This window comes from Saccostrea cucullata, unplaced genomic scaffold, assembly GCF_032062105.1.
Source record: "Saccostrea cucullata isolate Sc308-1 unplaced genomic scaffold, CSIRO_AGI_Scuc_v1 ctg17975, whole genome shotgun sequence".
Lineage (NCBI taxonomy): Eukaryota > Metazoa > Mollusca > Bivalvia > Ostreida > Ostreidae > Saccostrea > Saccostrea cuccullata.
Window position 1 is genome coordinate 11425 of NW_026927893.1, and position 19311 is coordinate 30735.

Here is a 19311-nt window from a genome sequence, read left to right on the forward strand (position 1 = left end):
GAATCAGAAGTAATGTATTAAGTTGGATACGGCCTGTATATTTTACCCAATATACCAAATTTTATTGTAAGATTACTCTATAGCGACATAATATTATTCATGAGTGTATATCATGCTTTTTGCAATAAGTCGGCGAAAGAAATAGGCCTAGACTGTCAATAATTATCATAATAAAAAAAATGTAAACACCCCCCCCCCATTATTAATTTGGATTTTACATCGATGCTTTTGAGAAAATTCAATCACCATGGTCACCGGTGTAATCAAAGGGAGATCACTACGCTTACAAATAATGGAGAAGGATGACAACTTACTGTCTGTCAATGCGATAATTTTTTGCCAGCAGAAGTTTACAGGATATTGTCGCGTAAGTAGTTTAATATATATATAATTTTCAATGTATCTTTAGATGAAAACTCATTCATGAATATGTTTAATTCTCATTATTCTGGCTTACGATAAATACTTGTAGGTCTAACCTGTATTAGGCCTATTTGTTATACCATATAATTTATGTCGAATTGAGCTTCAGGTTTTTAGAACTCGGCTAAGTATATAATCATTTTCACAAATTCACATACATATTAAACGAGACAAGTAGGCATTTATTTAGAAATATATTGTACTGCTGTTTACGTTTTTTTACATTCTTACAACACAATGCGTAACTTTTGTGCTTAGTGCCATAGGCACTCCCCATCTTAATTGTTAAAAAAAAATATCTCTACTATACTATAAACAAATCAAGGCCCGAAACTTCCCTCCATGTTAGATTCCGCTTAGGGGCACTTTCTGGCTGTTAGCGAGAATTTCTCGCCAAAGTCGGGCCTTTCTCAGACATCGGGAGCTCTCATTTATTGAAATAAATTCAAATCAGGCTGAATCTTGCAGTATGTTCGCCGCATTCACGCGTTTTCTAACATTTCTCTCCAAACCACCTTTCCTCGGCCGGAAGTTGAAGGTTTCGCCGGTTTTAGACAATTCGATCGTCGCTGACTTTCATGGATTATCGAAAAAACCCGAGAATTCTTGGCGGAAAATTTGAATTGCAATTAATAACAGTTAGTATTGCGCGAAGATTTTGAAAGAAAAAAAAAAATGTCTTTTGAAAAAAAGAACTACACAAAGTGGTAAGTATTTTTTGTCTTTAAATAATATGTAGTATTAGAGGACATACTGTAATATAATTACAGTGAATTAAGATTCATATCGAATTTTGAATAAGGATAATTTATGGATATTCAATGATACTTTTTACACTTGCATGTGTATGTGTGATTAAATTAAGTATTAAAAATAGCACATACCTAGTTGGGGGGGGGGGGGGTCAAGATACTCAGTGCTACAATTTTTCAAAAATGACAAGAGCAAGAAGGGGGCTAATTAAGCAATGACATACTTAATATAAATGTTTGTTTGCTGAACAAAATTATATCAAGTCTGTTTCTTTAATGAAAAATCGATACAACAGAAGGGAAGTAGCTTGAGTCGGGCAAACCCCTCCCCCATTTTTGTGTGTACATAAGTTAAGCTGAAAATGACTGTTGACTCTTATTAAGAGTAAGACTTCCTAAATTTTATATATGCACATTACTCAAACAACTTTTCTCTTATACTAAGTTTTTAAGACTATAAAAGAACTACACAAAAAAAACAACAACCACAAATATTAACAACAGCAAAGAAAAAAAACAACAAAACAAAACAAAATGTCTCAAAATATCTTACAGTCAGAATTTAATTTGTAAGCATCTCTCTGTTCAAAGACTTAAATTTGCAGTGTATCTATATTGGCTGGCACAGTGAGACTCACAAAGAAACAGTCTGGGATTATGCGTCTGTAGCCTTTGATATGGAATAAAACTTCAACTACCAGCTAAAAGAAAAGAAAAAACAAAAGATTTTGAGAGAAGAAAGAACTGCTGACTAAAATTACACCATTCTTAACATAAAACATTATTCTTGTTTGAATTTGTCAAATCAAATTAAATGCCAACAACATGTAATTAATATAATGATTTTTTTTTCTCATCAAAAATCTAAAAATATAGGTTATATCCCTGAATAGAAACAAAACTACAAAATAATATTTATGTATTTGTGATGGGGACATTTCATGTTAACAGTAAATAATCTTTCAGCCTGAAGTATCTAAATAAACAATATGTACATTTTAAATCATGAAATATATTCATTGGAAATGTGGATTATCCCCCTTTAAACACAGAACTGCCTCTCTCAGAAGAAATGAATGCAATGAAAACATAAATCAAACCTAAAAGAAATGATATTAGCACTTCTTAGATCAATAACTTTAGGAGCATTCGAAAAGATATAAAGATGATTAAAAAAATTGACATAATTATTAAACTCCCTACCTATTTAACATTATTTATTTTCTGTTTATAAGGCTTTTAAGTAATGTGGAGGTCTCACAGGAGAATGCCCTGACTTCTTCTGAAATTGTGAAAAAAATGGATGCAGAAGTTAATAGTGTCACTTTAGGAAAAGAAATTAAAAAACTATTCAAGGAAGTAGAAGTAAAAAGAACAAGAAACAAAGATGATTGGACAAAAAAAGAAAACATTTACCATGGTATATACTGGAAGTCTTCTGTGACAGTAAATGTACAATTTCCAGACATCCCAAACCAATTCCCATCAGATTTTTTTGTTATAAAGACAGCTGTTCCTAAAGAAGTCATTAAAATGGGTTACATGTTGAAAATGTCCATCAACCACAATCCTGTTCTTGTAGAAATTCAGTTCATGGCTTCTACAATGACATGGGACATTTTGTTATTTGGTAAGAGGATTGATCCTGTTGATATTGGACTTGAAAACAACAATTTTTCTCTGACTAAAGAATCAATAGATTTTGTTAACACAGTTGTGAAATCACTTAAATTGTGCAAAGGATTGAATGAATTATCGACTCCAGATAAATATTCGCAGAATGTAATAAAGGAAGTACTTACTGAAGACTGCTGTGTCAAAACTGTGTATAGGTCCATGAAATGTGGTCGAGTTCTCAAGTTCAATGGTTCTGACAGCAGATGTTCTGAATGCAAAAAAGTTCACAAAACCTCCAGGAAAAGAACTTCTTCAAGTCAACCTGAAGTCCCTATAAAACAGAATTTCACATCAAATGAAAATGAGGCTCCAAAAAAGAAGCTTTTTTCTTATAACAAACTAGAACACACATATTGCCATGAATCCCCTGTACAGAACAAAAAATCAACAAGTGAGGAAGAATCACAAAGTAGCTCAGATAAGGAAGCATATATTCATTTGTGTAATGACGATCATGATGATATGTTGAAAGTTTTAGAGAGTGTAATTCCAGACTGCCCTCCAAAACTGGCAGAACTTTTGCTATCTCAACAGAAAAATCTACATTTAAAGCAAGGGAGACGGTGGAACAAAAACATTATTAGGATTTGTCTCACAATGTGGTGTCGAAGTCCTCAAGCCTATAATGACCTGCGTAGTAGTGGTTTTCTTGTTCTCCCCTCTCAGCGCCTCCTCCAGATTTACAAGAACAAATTTCACCAAAGAGCCGGCATTAATCCAGATATTTTTCACTGGATGAAAAATGAGGCCATACGTAAAGACATCCCACCGGAAGGACTTGAAGGCGGACTGATTCTCGATGAGATGGCCATTCAGTCAGACTTACAATTTTACTCGCGAGATAACAAAATGCATATGACTGGTTTCACTGACTTAGGTGAAGAGTCCATTCTGACTGATTGCTTAAAATCGGGACAATCCGAACTAAAACTAGCAACACATGTACTGCAATTTGTTTTTTTGGGATTCAGTGGTTTTCGATTTCCGATATGTCACTTCCCTACTATACAAGCCACTGCTTCAGACTTATATGTCCTTACCTGGGAAATCGTCAATATGTTGCAGGTTTTTGGATTTACTACAAGGTACATCAGCACTGATGGAGCTCAAACCAATAGGGACTTGGCCAGGATTCTTTTAGGTGATTTTAAATCTGCAACATCAAGAACAATGAAAATAACAAATATATATTCACCCAAGTCACCAAAAATTATTTTCATTATGGATTATTCACATGTAATCAAGAAAATAAGAAATAATATTTCAAAGAGCACATCTTCGACATACGGTAAAAGAAGACTTTTAGTTTCTGGGAATTATGTACTATGGTGTCATTTCCTAAATGCACATATGTGGGACATAAAAAATAATCCTCTCCCAATTCATTACCGTTTAACACTCGAACATTTTGAACTTACAAATGAATCCAAAATGAGAAATAAATTGGCCGAAGACGTGTTAGGAAAGGAGATGCTTCATCTCATGGAGTGTTATGGTCAAAGCTTGTCCGATTCCTCCCATCTTCAGAGCACCATCCAACTGCTGAAACATACAAGTGCACTTATTGATATTTTTCGAGACAAACGACCAATTATTGACATATCTGATGAGAGACTTGATATCTTACAAAAAGTCCTAGATTGGTTTGTAAAATGGGAGGAAGCAGTCAAAGCAGATGATTCACTTCAACCCAGTGAGATGTTCATGATATCACATCAAACGAGAGCAGATATATCCTCACTTATCATTGGTTTTAGAGAATTATGCATGGACAAATTAGAGACATCTGGTGCATCTATCATACCAAGTAGAGTAAATTCAGATGTAATAGAAAATGTATTTTCTCAACAGAGAGGCTTGTATAATGGAAATAACACAAATCCAACGTACCTGGCCTACTGTCGGACAATGAACTCTATCATCATTGGACAACCATCTGTCTCTAGGAAGTCCAATACAGGAGGCAAGGGTGCAGGGGCAGATCCATACGAAATCTGATACTTTGAAGTCACAGGTATAACTATAACATGAACTTCTATCTGAAACAAATTAAAACACCACTTTTGGCTTATAATTAATGGATAAATCTTTATATCTATACAATTTTACAATAAAAGTTCAATACACAAATTGATCACATTTCCTTATATATATTAATATTTACCTAATCACATTTAGGACATGTAAATGGCTGGTCTTGTGTTGTATACTGTTCCCATAATTCATCACTTATATCTATACAGTTTCTATGGTACCATTTGACACATGTATCACATTCTATCCATTCCTCTGCTTGTCCTTCTGAATTCCCACAAACACCACATGATTCCTCATCTGTTTCTTTTTTTTTTCCTGGTTTTCCATTTCTTAGAATGTTTTCCTTTTCTTTTTCCAGATTTAGGATAAGCAGACTTTGGATTTCCACCAGTTACAGCCCTGCTGTCAGATGAAGATGGTGTCTTTCTTTTTGATGATGTTGCTGCAGTACCTGTGGATGTAGATGCCCCGCCTCCTGTGGATGTAGATGCCCCGCCTCCTGTGGATGTAGATGCCCCGCCTCCTGTGGATGTAGATGCCCCGCCTCCTGTGGATGTAGATGTGGATGGCATTTCCAAGACCATGTCACTACTACCTTCCTGGACTGATTTGGTGGATGGTGAAAAACTCCTGAGTATCTTAGGGTATGGCATAATTTCACTTTCCTGCAATTTTTCATTTAAAATTTGAAGCATCACAGTTTTGTTTTGACTTTGGTTTAGAGAAAGTCCATATGCTTTGCCTACTTGAATAATTTGTTTTTTAGTGAAAATTTGTTCAAATCTTTTAATGTTCAAAATTTCACTCTTAATTCTGTGGTGTGAAACATTTTTATCTTCAGAAGAATCATCAAGAAGAAAACTGAAATTAAAAGTTTTATCCTTGGATTTGGTTTTAGTCATCACTTTTTGTCTGAGTGCTTTACTCTTCTTCACTTGTAGGGCATGAAGAAAATTTCTTCTGAACTGGGCAATATTCACTTTCATGAATAATTTAACACTATGCTGGAAAAGATCATTCACAACATTGCAGATTCTACAACTACATGTCCCATTATAAGGAATGGCAGCTCCTGGATGGTCAGTGTGGAACAATTCTGTAAATGCTCTGTGAAGTTCTGGTCTTCCTAAAAGTGAGTTTTCTATGTGTGTGTACATTTCTCCTCTGTAGGTTTGTAATGTCTTATCAGTACAGAGTTTTCTGACTTCCACCTCAAGCTCAGAAAAGAAATGAAATGCATTGTCTGTTATATTACAGAGTGATCCTCTCACATTCTGTTTTCTTCTTGTTTCCTCTAAGCTATCCTTATCTGTAGAAATCTCTATCAACTCCCTTTCAGGGGCAGATAACTGTTCCAAAATATTCTTCCTCAACATAAAACAATCAGTTTCATTATTTCTTCCAGGAGCGAATAAATTTGCACTTAGTCTTTTACTGTTTTTGTATTTCAGTTTGGCAATAACATATCCAGCTACATAACGTACTTTACCTCTGGCTGGTCCAGAAAGTTCTGTACTTTCATCTAAAACATGCATGACGGAAGGATTTACAACTTCTGCTGGTTGATGCTTTCTGAGGATGGAAACACGAATCCCCACCATTACATCCGTCATCAAGCGTGGAAAATGATCAAGGTCAGTATTGTACAGTTTTCCCAATTTTTCAACAGATGATGTGTAAATTTGAGATGAAACATGTTGATTAAAAGACAGGTAGAAATCATTTATTTCTTTTGCAGTTCCCTTTCCAATGTTAAATGAATCCAATACTTTATACTGACTGTCATAAAATGACAGAAACTCTTGTGGACTGTTCAATATTTTTTTCACAGTTTCGCACGAACACTTTTCTAATGGTGTATCCTTGTACTTTTGAGCTACTCTCTGTAAAATATCCTTTGCTCTATCATAATCACTTCAATATTTTCAATATGGAAAATCTGAAAAATCTGAATCAGACTCCACTTGTCCAGTATCACCTTCTGTTCTAGTATTAACAGTAGATGGATCATCATCATCATCATCGTCATCATCATCGTCACCAATATCTTCCCCTACTAAGTCTTCTCTGTCATCTCTGTCTTGATCTTCATTATATGTATGCCCCTGACAACATGATTTATTGGGAATTAAATTTCCAACATTACAGGTCTTGTAGTAGGCATACACACTCTGGTGATGTTGAATGACATGTGAAGATTTGAAATTAAGGATTTTCAGTCCCTCAACTGATGTTGCCCTCCCTACAGCTACTCCAATTTGTCCAGGTATGAAACAATTTTGGCAGTCTACAACAACATACTTTAATGACATTCCTTGTGATTTATGGATGGTCAGTCCATAAGAGGGTTTTAGAGGAAATTGCACTCGTTTGCTAAGTATACTTCTAGTTACAGGGTCGTAAGTAGTAAAAGTGAATTTTCTGATGGGGTAAATACTGTCTTTACCATTGATAGTAAAAGTCGCATAAATTAAATCACCTTCAATGCGTTGAACTATCCCCATTTTTCCATTAACAAGGTCATCTGATAGGTTGGTTAGTAAAATAACTTTAACACCAACCTTAACACCCAAATGTTTTGATGCTAACATTTTAGATAAGTAATGATTATCACCAGTGTCTTCAGATGTAAACGTAACTAAATCCCCAGGTATGTCTGTAATAACTTTGTAATTATGAATATCTGCATCCACATTTCTGCAAAATAAATAAACAATATCCTGGACATCAATTTGGGCAGGTAAAGGCCGGTTCAAGGACAGTATTATGGCTTTTGTAGCATCAGACACACTTCCCTGTGCAAGTTCATTTACAGCAGATATTAGGTCCTGTTCAGTCTGTCTGTAGACAGTGTGTAAGTTGACTCTATGAGGAAAAGTTTTGTCAAAATATACAGCATTAAAACAATGTTTCCCTTGGTCCCCATACAGCTCATTTGCTACAGGTGGTAGCTGGTAAAAATCTCCACATAACACTACTTGAATGCCCCCAAAAATCTTTTCTGAATTCCTAGTTTTACGAAGAATGAATTCAACTTGATTCAGGGTTTTGGCACTTACCATGGACACTTCATCTATTATTAAACAAATGGTTTTGCATAGTCTCTCTTTAATTTCGACATATCTTTCATCTGTGTTCATAAGGTGTAGTAACTCTTCATTTGAATATCTACCATCCAAAATTCCGCACCATTTGTGCAATGTAGTAGCTTTTACTCCCTGATATGCACATGTTGCTATCCCAGTCGAACAGGTTAGGCATATTTTCTATTCATTTGATCCAATTGCATACATACTTGGTGAATTGTATATGTCTTACCCGACCCCGCCTGCCCAGTTAAAATAAGATTATGCCCTTCTTTTACTAATTTTAGGGCTAAACTCTGTTCCTCGTTCATTTTGATGTTTTGTTTACTTCGTTCTGATGGTTTGTTTACGAAAAACTTCGATTTTCCCGCGAAACGTCTATGAAAGTCAGCGACGATCGAATTGTCTAAAACCGGCGAAACCTTCAACTTCCGGCCGAGGAAAGGTGGTTTGGAGAGAAATGTTAGAAAACGCGTGAATGCGGCGAACATACTGCAAGATTCAGCCTGATTTGAATTTATTTCAATAAATGAGAGCTCCCGATGTCTGAGAAAGGCCCGACTTTGGCGAGAAATTCTCGCTAACAGCCAGAAAGTGCCCGGAATCTAACATAAGCGGAATCAATTAAGATGGGGAACATGGACAGCGGGGTAAGTATTAATTATCTTTTTTTATTTGGAAAGTAACACTTTTGTCTCATTTATTTTTGCATTCCTTGTCAAAATATATTTGTTTATAGTATAGTTTTTACGCTCATTTTCAGAGTCTCCGTGGCCTATTTTTTTTTAACAATTAAGATGGTTAATACAACGTATTTCAGAATTTAAATGTATAATTTTATTATTATTCTCCATATCAGTCGCTAAATAAAAAAAAATCTGTCTCATTCAATTGAAAATCTGCATACGCTGGCTTTCTCATTAAATGGGATTCGAGTACACTTGTAGGTACAAAAAAAAAAAAAGAAAACAACACAAAACTACGATGTATTAAATATTATTTGTTGCCATCGTCATGATTACAACTTTATCGGTATGTTTAAAGCTGTGTACGTTATATGTCTAAGAAAAACGTAACACAAAATATAGCCAAAGTTTACCTCAGACATTGTTGTTGTCTTTCTTGACTTCATCCCAAACACAAAATGACGAGCAAAACAGGGATACCATGGGAGGGGGGGGGGGGAACTTGAAGAAGCAGCAAGAATTTCAAAATCCAAATGAGTTTCATTCAGTGATAAATTATGAAACATACCCATTCATAAAACAGCGAGGTGAAAGTTTGCTTGACGTCATTATTACTAATAATGATAGAATTTTAGAATTTGAAGAAGGGCGGATCAAGGTTGAAGGAAATAGAAGAACACCCCCCCCCCAAAAAAAAAACCACACACTAACAAACAAACACCTTAAAACATATCAATATAGTTAAAGGATTACACTGTTAAGTAAATCCTGTCTTAAGTTTTTGTATTTTTGTTAAACAATTTCGGATATACAATCACATAATCAATCTCCTATTAAACATTAAACCACCATTATATGGTGTGTTTTTTACAACTTGATATCAATTTACTTTGTTTTGAATAATTCTTCGTCATGCGTACTATCTGCAACCTAACCGCAATTAAAGAAATAATATTAAATTCAACCCCCCCCCCAAAAAAAAAAAAAAATTCCGACTTGGATTTTCCTCACAGATATTTTGATAAAAGAAAAGTTTATCTAGGGTCATTTGTTCTGATAAAAAAAAATATCGTTACTGTCTTTGAACATTCAGCATTATAAACTTTTCACATACTCCAACGAACATCGCACCACTCACATTGGAAGTCTTTTTCTCAATGGAATGTCTAATGTTCTTTGTATCTGCTCAATTTCAACATTCATGGAATTATAAAGTACCTTAATAATAATAATTTTAAAAAGCCTACACATACCAAGGGGTATAATGAAACAGAAAAAAATTGATTGATTTTCATAAGCTTTCATTTTTCTCTCTAGAATGCCTGGAAAAGGTCCAAAGAATTTTCCTTGTCTACTGTGTAGAAAGAGGACAAAACAGCATGAGAGAAGAAAAATAACCAAGTCTGAGCGTAGATATCTTGAAAAAAACTTTTTTGTAACTGTCAACAACGAGGACACATTGTGTAATAAATGTAGACATAAATACTACGCATGTACTCCTGGTAAGGAAGAGCAAGCAAATCAAAAGCAACAAAACAATACTCCTGACAACAAAGATGATTCTGATTACTTTCCTACTCCAAAGCGCCCCAAGTCTAGAGCCATAGCCAGTCCACCATCAGTTACTCTGGCCATACCATCAACGTTTAAGAGCCATTCGTCCTGCTTTCTGTGCAAACGCCGAGGGCCAAAACTTGTTGTCGTTTCATCAAAAGCTCGATATGATGTCTTCATGAAGCATGAAATCATTATTCCAGCTGGAAGTCGATGCTGTCCAAACCACTTATATGAGGACAATTTTGTTTCCGATTTGACCATTGTCGACACCAAAGAGAACACCTCTGTTAATAGGACCACTATTCTGGATTTACTCAAACGCCTGAGGAGTGCAGCATTGCAGAGTAAAACGTCGCGGATTAATTTCGATTGCTCTTCCACACTTACAGAAAGTGATTACTTAAACTTAACAGGGGTATGTAAAAACACATTCGATGACCTTCATTCCTACATTGAAGAAAAGGTCAGAAACACACCTGCAAGAAGTTCAAGAACATCTCTAGGAATTTTCTTGTTCAAATTGAAGTCAGGAATTTCCAACAATGTGTTATCCACTATTCTTAACATTTCAAAGTCCAGTTTACGGAGAGGTATTTCTTCAGTCCGTCAAGCATTGGTAACTTCATTCGTTCCACAGAACTTGGATCTTCAGCATATATCTCGAGATGACGTCATCAGGTGCAACACTAGACCACTTGCCCAGACTCACTTTGGAACACTTGGCGAATCTGAGATGATCCTGGTTCTGGATGGAACATACATTTTCATACAGAAAAGCAAAAACTTTCACTTTCAAAGACGATCGTATAGTATTCATAAAGGGCGGCCATTAGTTAAAGCTATGGTAGTAGTTACAACCACGGGATACTACGTAACTGTTGTTGGGCCCTACTTGTCAGACAGTAAAAACAGCGATGCTGCTATTTTAACGCACATGCTAAAAAATAATGTACAGGATATTAAGAACTGGGTACACGAAAACGATATATTCGTCGTAGACAGGGGCTTTAGGGACGCCGTGGGAATTTTGGATGAGATGGGCATCAAAGCTGAAATTCCGTGCTTTGCTAAAAAGGGTAGCAAGCAACTCTCCACAGAAGAAGCAAACTCAAGTCGACTTGTGACCAAGGTGTGTGATGATTAGAATTATATAACAATCATAGATAATCTCATATTCCATGTGCATTCTGAATTCTAAGTTGTTTGATTCATGTCATTTAATATACTTTAAAACAGGCTTTCTGTAATATTTCTAGGTGAGGTGGGTGGTGGAATCCGCAAACGCCCGAATTAAAAGATGGAGATATCTTGACCATGTTTCACCTACAAATCAGGTGCCGTTTGTGGGAGACTACATTAGAATAATATGTGCAATTTCTAATAAATATTTCCCTCCATTATCTACAGGTACATGTACTTTAAAATTGTTAGCCTATCCCAGTTAATTTGTTATCATATTTCAGTGACGGGTTTATGAAATTTCTAGTTTTAAAGATTACATGTACATATATTAATTGAAGGATTCATAAATGGTTTTATTTATTCTGTTATAGCTCAAGAGGACGACATGGCGGTTGCTGCGAAGATGAAGTATCTCAGCATTGGGGTGAATTTACTGAAGGAAAGGGTAGAAAACGAGAAGCTTGACAAAAGGACTGTTATTTGGAGAGAAGTGCAATTACTGGATTTAGACTTTCCCAGGCTATCAGAAGAACGATTAAGAGAGTTAACCTGTGGAATTTACCAGCTGAATCTTGCCTCAAGTTACATTCAAGAACATTTGGATGGTAATAGCGATGTCTATGTACACCAAGAAGACCCTCATCTCATTAGGGTGAAAATTCAGAGCAGACACACCTCGGCAAAGAAACATCTCCTATGGATATCATACAATGAAACAGAAGTCACGGCCTGGTATTGTAAATGCAAGACAGGGGCAAGGGTTGTTGGGGTTTGTGCCCACATCGCCGCCATAATCTGGTTTCTGGGGTATGGGAGATACAGCCATGGTGACGTGGGTGTAAGGAATTGGGCAGAATATGTTGAGGATGCTGCTAACATTCCACAGGAAATAGATGATTCATCGGACAGTGATAGTAGTGTTGTTGAGGAATGAGTTTCAGAGTTGATTGTCATGTTCATATTTAAGGTGTTATCGCTTTAAAATGGAATTCCTCTCATTCTTGGAAAGTGAATAAAGCATGAACCATATTCTTTAAAAACTGTCAAAAGAGAAATTGCTCATTAAATATATGATCATCCTGATTTCTGATAATATCTTCATGTTTAAGAATTAAATTTTCATTTTAGATAACTTTTCTATACATGTAATAGCAACCGTCTGTGACAAAAAAGGTTAGTGTGCATTTAGTGTGACAATTTATCGGCACTGACAAATGTTTCAAAAGGTTGACAACAGTCAAAATAAATATATCGATAATTCTATGCTTTTATTTAAATTCTATAAATTACTATCTTCATAACTGTTAATTTAGATAATTCTTGCTGCAAATCTTTGCTCCTTTAGAACTTGCATGCTAATCAGACATACACTGTATAAAGTGTTATGAAGTGAATGTGACATAAAGTTAAATGTGGCATTTTTGTGTACCTACAGTATGGAAAAGGTATATATGCATGTAATTTGTAAATTGTATTCTATTAAAAATTACGCAGTGAGAAGGTTTGGTGTGAGTTACAGGGTAGAACTGTGCATGAATTTTATAAAGAAGATTTCAATAAATATTGATATGCCTGCTTGTTTTATATATCAAATTATAACGTTACGTTTCAGCCAATGGCGTTAAAATTATGACGTTATGTTCATTTTTTCCATTAAAACAATACCTCAGTGCAACGTCTTTTATGAGAAAACTATAAATGATATTTAAAAAAGGAAAGCAGTTATGAAAAGCATATGTTCTGTGCTATTTGTGGTGAAAATTTCATTGAAATCTTGGCTGGTGCCGTATTTGGACCTTCGTGGCTCTTGTTCTTTATGCTACCGAAACATAAGACATGTACTTGGAAAAGAAACGTTTTGAATAAGTTTGTAAGGCGCCATACTATATGAATGTATCACATGTTTGGGGAGCATTATTTTAGACATATTGCTTTAAATTTATGGACGTTGTCAACATTATATTTACATTACATATATTGTTTGCATATATAAAATGAATGGAAATCTACTGCATTTAAAACACCATAACACAGACAGGGTACCAAGAGGTTAAAACATGCGTATTAGTTTGACGTCATAATCGCTGAACGCCGAGGAAGAGCAACGTCACACCCGAAAATCAAAAAATTACGTTCAAATTGACCAGAAGCTGTTACGTTGGCTGATCCATTTAATGTAGCTTACACGAAGGATAATACATAGGTTTTTAAATAGAAATCACATTTGCAGTTAAGGTAGGAAGTTTTAAAAATGTAAATATAAGTAATGAATCATTATTTTTTGAGTGATATAGTTTCATAACTGCAACGGTGTGTGCAAACAAATTTTCATAACGCGCTAACGCGCGTTATTCAATTTGTTTGCACACACCGTTGCAGTTATGAAACTCTATCACTCAAAAAATAATGATTCATTGCTTAAATATCACATGTATATATTTGTTAAATATTACAACATGTGCTTGTTTGGCATTAAATTACCTTACATCCAATTTATACCATAAAACAATTCTTTAAAAACCAGAAAAATTGAAACGTTAACTAATAATGATTTGCTGATCAATAATTTCTTAAAAATAATATAACAAAGTCTGACCTTGTACTTGACCTCTATGCACAGCTCTATTAAATATTTTACGCAAAGGAAGGAGATGAGGAAGTGGAAAACGACTTGTAAACTAAAGTCAAAATCAAGTTATTTCCATACAAAAATCCTTGGAATCAAATTGAGTAGAAAGTTCTCTGAAATCATTCGTACACAACACAGTTCTTAAACATTTGGTCTGAAGAAATTCGCAATAGTAAATAAAACAACTCGCCTGCCTTGTCGACAGTGATTGACAAGAAGTTACAGCTCACACAATGACGCAAACTTCCGTTTTTAAAGTAAAGTGTTCATAGAGAGGTATTAAATTTTTTTTTTGTATGAGAAAATTTGAAAACTGCCTAATTTAGAAAAAACAACAAATAAACCTCATAAAAATTAAATTACAAGCTGTAGGGCTAGCTAGCTAGATATATAAAGTCTTCGATAACAATTTCCGAGATCCATTCAAAAAACTGTTGTCTATAGTGTTTAGAAGCGTTTTCCTTAATATATGAATTTTTGACCACTTAGTCTTTTTTATTTTTTTCACAAAAAAAAAAATCACAATCTGTAGGATAGCTACATGTAGACAGATAGATAAAAATCTTTGATAATGCTAAGCTAAGAAACAAAATTCTTTCAAAATATTTTTTTACTGAAAATTTGTATAAATATAAGCCTCGTTAATAACTGATTTGACATAAATTTATCTATCTAGTATGTATTTGTTTATCTAGATTCAATTATTGAAAAGAAGGGAATTAGTTCGATACAGACCTTGTATATAAATGAATCCTTTGTTTTTATGTTATAATGTCTTTTTATTGCTATGTGGTGACAAGACGTTGATTTTAAAATTGTTAACATGAAATCTATTTCATCGAATGGATCTTCACATATGGATAAAATGAACAGTTTTACAAATGAAAATATTTTAAAGATAAATTTTAGGAAAAATTAGGACATTGTTCACTTATTTCTTATCCTCTTATGTTCTTGTTCACTTATGACCGTCGTATTAGGTTTTTAAAAAATTATTGCTAGAAAACAAGGATATTTATTATGCACGGTAATCGACCTAGCTCTAAGTTTTTATAAATCATGCAAGCCGTCACGTGAACACTTGTATATATTGCCATCACTTGCTGCTTCCTGTCTTGGCACTTTTGTGTAAGAAACAAACAAACAAGAAATGCATCTTAACACTTATTTAAATTTTCTCTAACTCTCTCTTCTATATATGAATGATTCATGTGTGATGGATTTTGAATAAATTATGTAGAATGAAACAAATCAAACTTTTCATCATTGTTACTTATTTTCCTAATATTTCAATAAGTTTCCTCTCGTATGAATTTATTATGTTTATTACTTTTAAGTGCTTTTACGTGCTTGTGATATCAAAAATAAGTTATGCTTGACTCAGTGATAGAAATTACTTTCTCATTTTTGAATTGTATTGTTGTATCATTTTTCTAGTCCAGTTTAAGTACAAATTACTCAAACTCCTTAACAGAATGTCATTACAGTATTAAATATCTTTTTTTTTATTTTTTATTTTTTACTATTGCCATGTAACGTGTCCATTATTTATAAGCATTAACTATTTAAATTAAAGCAGATTTGAAGAATACTTTAAATAATTAAGGAAGACATTTTCAGTCTTGAAGCAGGAAGCACACCGCTAATTGTTCTACTTTATTTTATCCATGTATTTGATACGTATGATTCTACCAAATACTGTCCTAATCAAGTTTTTTTAAAGCTTCACTGTAAACATGATATGCATGATTAGTTCAAACTTACACCTAAACTTTAAGATCCCTTATATATTGATTAATTGAGTGTTTGATACGATTTAAAGATTATTTATATTTTTTCCAAAACATTTTCTTTTGGAACACACACAAAAAAAGACAATCCTAATTTTGTCAGCCATATCTAAAGACAACAAGTAATTTTTTTTCATTGTTTTTCCTCACTTTAAATGTGTTTTCTGTCTTTCATCTATCTGCACAAAAAGATACTTGATAATTTTGGATATCATTCAATTAATGATTTTAAGAAATTTATTTTTTGTGTATGGGGAGCATATTTTTTTGTGAAAAACTATGACATTTTCTGTGTTATGTTATACCGTTTACATGTTTGCTACATACAGAGAAGAAATGTTTTTCTGTGATAACAAAGCATTTTCATTTCAGAATTAAATAACCTGACATCCAATTTTTAACATGAAATAGTTCTTAATAAATCAGAAAAGTAAAATTATTAACAAGAAGGATATGGAGATAACGTAGAGTATTCAATATCAAACTCCATAAAACAATACGAGGAATCTTCGGAAATTATGGAGACATTGTCTGCATTTTTCTTTCTGATGAACATCTTTGATGAAAATTTGCATATACATTTGACAAACAATAAAAATTGATATTATAAAAAGAAAAAAATATTTCACAAATATTAAATTTCTTATCTTCAATGGTCCATAAATGTGTCAAAGGTAGGTAGACCTGTCGCAGTCAGAAAATCAAATATTTAAAATATGTAACAACAACGTTCAAACCCCCATTGGACTTATACATGTAATAAGGGCGAAATCAATTCAATTTCTGTTTATAATTTTTCAATCTTATTTTGGCTGCATGTTATATAAATATGTTAAAATTCTGATCAAAAATACGAAGATCATTAAAAAAAATAAGCGCGGTAAATAATTTCGATAGCGACGAAAAAATGGAATTTGACGTTGAGGCGGAGCAGTGAGAGACTTAAAATTTTGTGTAGTAAAACTCTTTTCCAGGCTGACAAACCTGCTAAAACAATAGTAACGAGACTGCAAAACATGATAAAGGGTTTTATTAGTTTATATTTTTGTTGATCAATAATTCAACCACATTAAAATCAAAAGCTCAGGACAAATATCAATTTTGACATAACGGAATCAATGACGTTGAACCGAGTTGCATACGTCGGCACTGCATGATGCAAATCCATCCTGTACATATGACAAATGAAAAGTTTACACGGATAAAGCAACAGAAAACATTTCTTAAAGAATCGTTTAAGAAAAGAAGAAGTTTGAGTTTTGTAATGTTCTACATGATAACGAAGAAAACATGTAGTAAACGCTCCCCGATCGTTTCACATCTGAAAACATCCCTGGCTGTCATGACGTCAAAATGACGTAGCGAAGCTGCTTCAGGTCGATAGAGATATGCATGTTTATAATTTCACCGGAACTTATCTAATTATCCTATAAATTAAAAAAAATGCATACTTGTTTTATTTTTTCTTTATAAAATGTTGACGAATTTTCCTGAATTTATCTCTGCTCTTTATAGAGTTAAAGTGAAAGTCTCAATAATTTCCGAAAAGCCCTCGAACAAAATAGGAGCCAGGCAAGCACGGACCTCCAAAACATCAGAAGTGGGATCAGGTGTCATGGAGGAGTGAGCATCCATTGCTGACTGGTCACACCCGCCGCATACTCTTGTCATGATCTGTAGTCAATTCAGTTCAGTGTATAAATAATGAACTAACAATCAGTATGATAAACGTCAGTCAGCATTTGACCCAATGATAAATTGTATTTTCTGACAAGGTCATTGTATCGACCATAGAATTTACGAAATGATGATTTGCTACTATTTTTATAAAAATAATGTAACAAAGACTTACATTGTTCGTGACTTTCACGCACAGCTCGTTTTTATATACGACGCATAGGAAGTAGAATACGACTGGTAAACAAAAGTCAAAATAAAGTTATTGCCATGCAAAAATCCTTGTAATCAAATGGAGCAGAAAATTCTCTGAAACCATTTGAACACAACACAGTTCTTAAACATTTGTTCTGAAAAAATTCGCAATCTTAAATGATACGACTTGGCTGTGCTGTCGACAGCGATGGAAAGGAAGATACCGCTCACAAAATGACGCAAACTTCCGTTTTTAAAGTTTAGTCTTCATTAAGAGGCAAAACATTTTTTGTATAAGAAGATTTGACAACTACCTTATTTTTAATATCCTAATAAACCCCACAAAAACTTAAGTACAAAAAGTAGGACTAACTAGCTAGCTATATACACTCTTTGTTAACATGTATAGCTTTGTGGATGACCAATCACAAGATTTTGACGATATGAAAATAAATTCGAGTTTTATTTGAAAAAAAAGCTGTTGTTTGTGATGTTTAAAAGCGTAATTACTCCTAAATTTATCGAGTTTTGACCAGTTCTTCATTTCTAATTAACCTCACAAAAAATATAAATTACAACCTGTAGGGTTAGCTACATGTATGAGTAATTGTTTAATGGACTTTGAGATTGAATACTGTTCTTTATCTCCATATTCTTCATGTACATGTCGTGGATAGAAAGATAAAATATTTGTATTTGTTCATGTCACTATAAAGCTAAGAAACAGACTTTTTTCCAATTTTTTTTCTGTATGACAAAATACAGTCACTTCAGTAATTCAACATGAGTTTTTCTATCTAGTATGTATTTGAATGTCTAGATTCACATTTGAAATGGAGACGATTAGGGCACAACAGACTTTGTATACATGTATAAATGAAACCGTTTTTATGTTACGCTGTCTTAAATGCTCATTGGTGATAAGACATAATGATTATGAAATTAATATAATGCCTGTTTCATCGAATGGATCTTCACACATAGATTAAATGAACAGTTTTACACATGAAAATATTTTCATACTAAATTTTAAGAATAAATAAAGAAGACATTTATCATCTACTTCTTCGTACGACCATCATATCAGGATATCTTAAAAATTATAACTAGGGAACAGGGATATTTATAATGTACGGTATTTGATCTAGCTCTCAGATTTTATGGGTCATGTAAGCTGTACCGTGAACGCTAGCCAATATTATCAACACTTGCTGCTTCCTGACTGTTTACTACTATTGTGTAAAAATCAAACAAACAGGAAACTCGTCTTCTAACTTAGTTTAGTTTTTTTTTGCTCTTCCTACTAAATACGTATGCTTCTTGTGTAAAGGATTTTGAATAGATTATGTAAAATGAAACAAACCATCCTTTTATTCATTAAGTTACTTAATACTGTTCTAAATATCTCAATAAACTTCTTGATTCATTGATAATTATTATTGTTTCTTATATTTGGGCTAAATGTTATCAATATATTTAACATGGTCAATTTAAACACTCATTACATTTTTATAATGAAAATTTTGGGCGGGGTGTCCGTACCGTATAAAATATCTCTTTTTATTGTGATAATCGCTTTCTCTCTTTTCAATTAAAAAAAACATGACATGGTCAAATCAA

At 33.6% G+C, this 19311-nt stretch overlaps 3 protein-coding genes across 3 annotated transcripts; 2 read left to right on the forward strand and 1 right to left on the reverse strand.

Annotated features, from left to right (window-relative positions):
- Window positions 1-6814: 6814 nt before the first annotated feature.
- Window positions 6815-7951, reverse strand: LOC134275790 (uncharacterized). Its single transcript, XM_062758081.1, has one exon. The coding sequence runs from the start codon at window positions 7949-7951 to the stop codon at window positions 6815-6817; it is 1137 nt and encodes a 378-aa protein (XP_062614065.1).
- Window positions 7952-9979: 2028 nt separating this feature from the next.
- LOC134275791 (uncharacterized) lies at window positions 9980-11028 on the forward strand. The gene is made up of 2 exons (XM_062758082.1): window positions 9980-10808; window positions 10991-11028. Exons 1-2 carry the CDS (start codon window positions 9980-9982, stop codon window positions 11026-11028), a joined length of 867 nt encoding a protein of 288 aa, XP_062614066.1.
- Window positions 10987-12868, forward strand: LOC134275789 (uncharacterized). The gene is made up of 3 exons (XM_062758080.1): window positions 10987-11347; window positions 11475-11625; window positions 11772-12868. The coding sequence occupies exons 1-3, from the start codon at window positions 11060-11062 to the stop codon at window positions 12332-12334; spliced, it is 1002 nt and encodes a 333-aa protein (XP_062614064.1). The 5' UTR covers window positions 10987-11059; the 3' UTR covers window positions 12335-12868.
- The last annotated feature ends 6443 nt before the right edge of the window (window positions 12869-19311 follow it).

Excerpts from the sequence above, each read along its gene's own strand:
- LOC134275791 (XM_062758082.1), top strand. The coding sequence starts at position 9,980 with ATGCCTGGAAAAGGTCCAAAGAATTTTCCTTGTCTACTGTGTAGAAAG. Across the intron at positions 10,809-10,990 it reads AAAGTCCAGTTTACGGAGAG|AAAAGCAAAAACTTTCACTT; the intron begins GTATTTCTTCAG and ends ATTTTCATACAG.
- LOC134275790 (XM_062758081.1), bottom strand. The coding sequence starts at position 7,951 with ATGGTAAGTGCCAAAACCCTGAATCAAGTTGAATTCATTCTTCGTAAA.
- LOC134275789 (XM_062758080.1), top strand. The coding sequence starts at position 11,060 with ATGGTAGTAGTTACAACCACGGGATACTACGTAACTGTTGTTGGGCCC. Across the intron at positions 11,348-11,474 it reads CAAGTCGACTTGTGACCAAG|GTGAGGTGGGTGGTGGAATC; the intron begins GTGTGTGATGAT and ends TAATATTTCTAG. Across the intron at positions 11,626-11,771 it reads TTTCCCTCCATTATCTACAG|CTCAAGAGGACGACATGGCG; the intron begins GTACATGTACTT and ends ATTCTGTTATAG.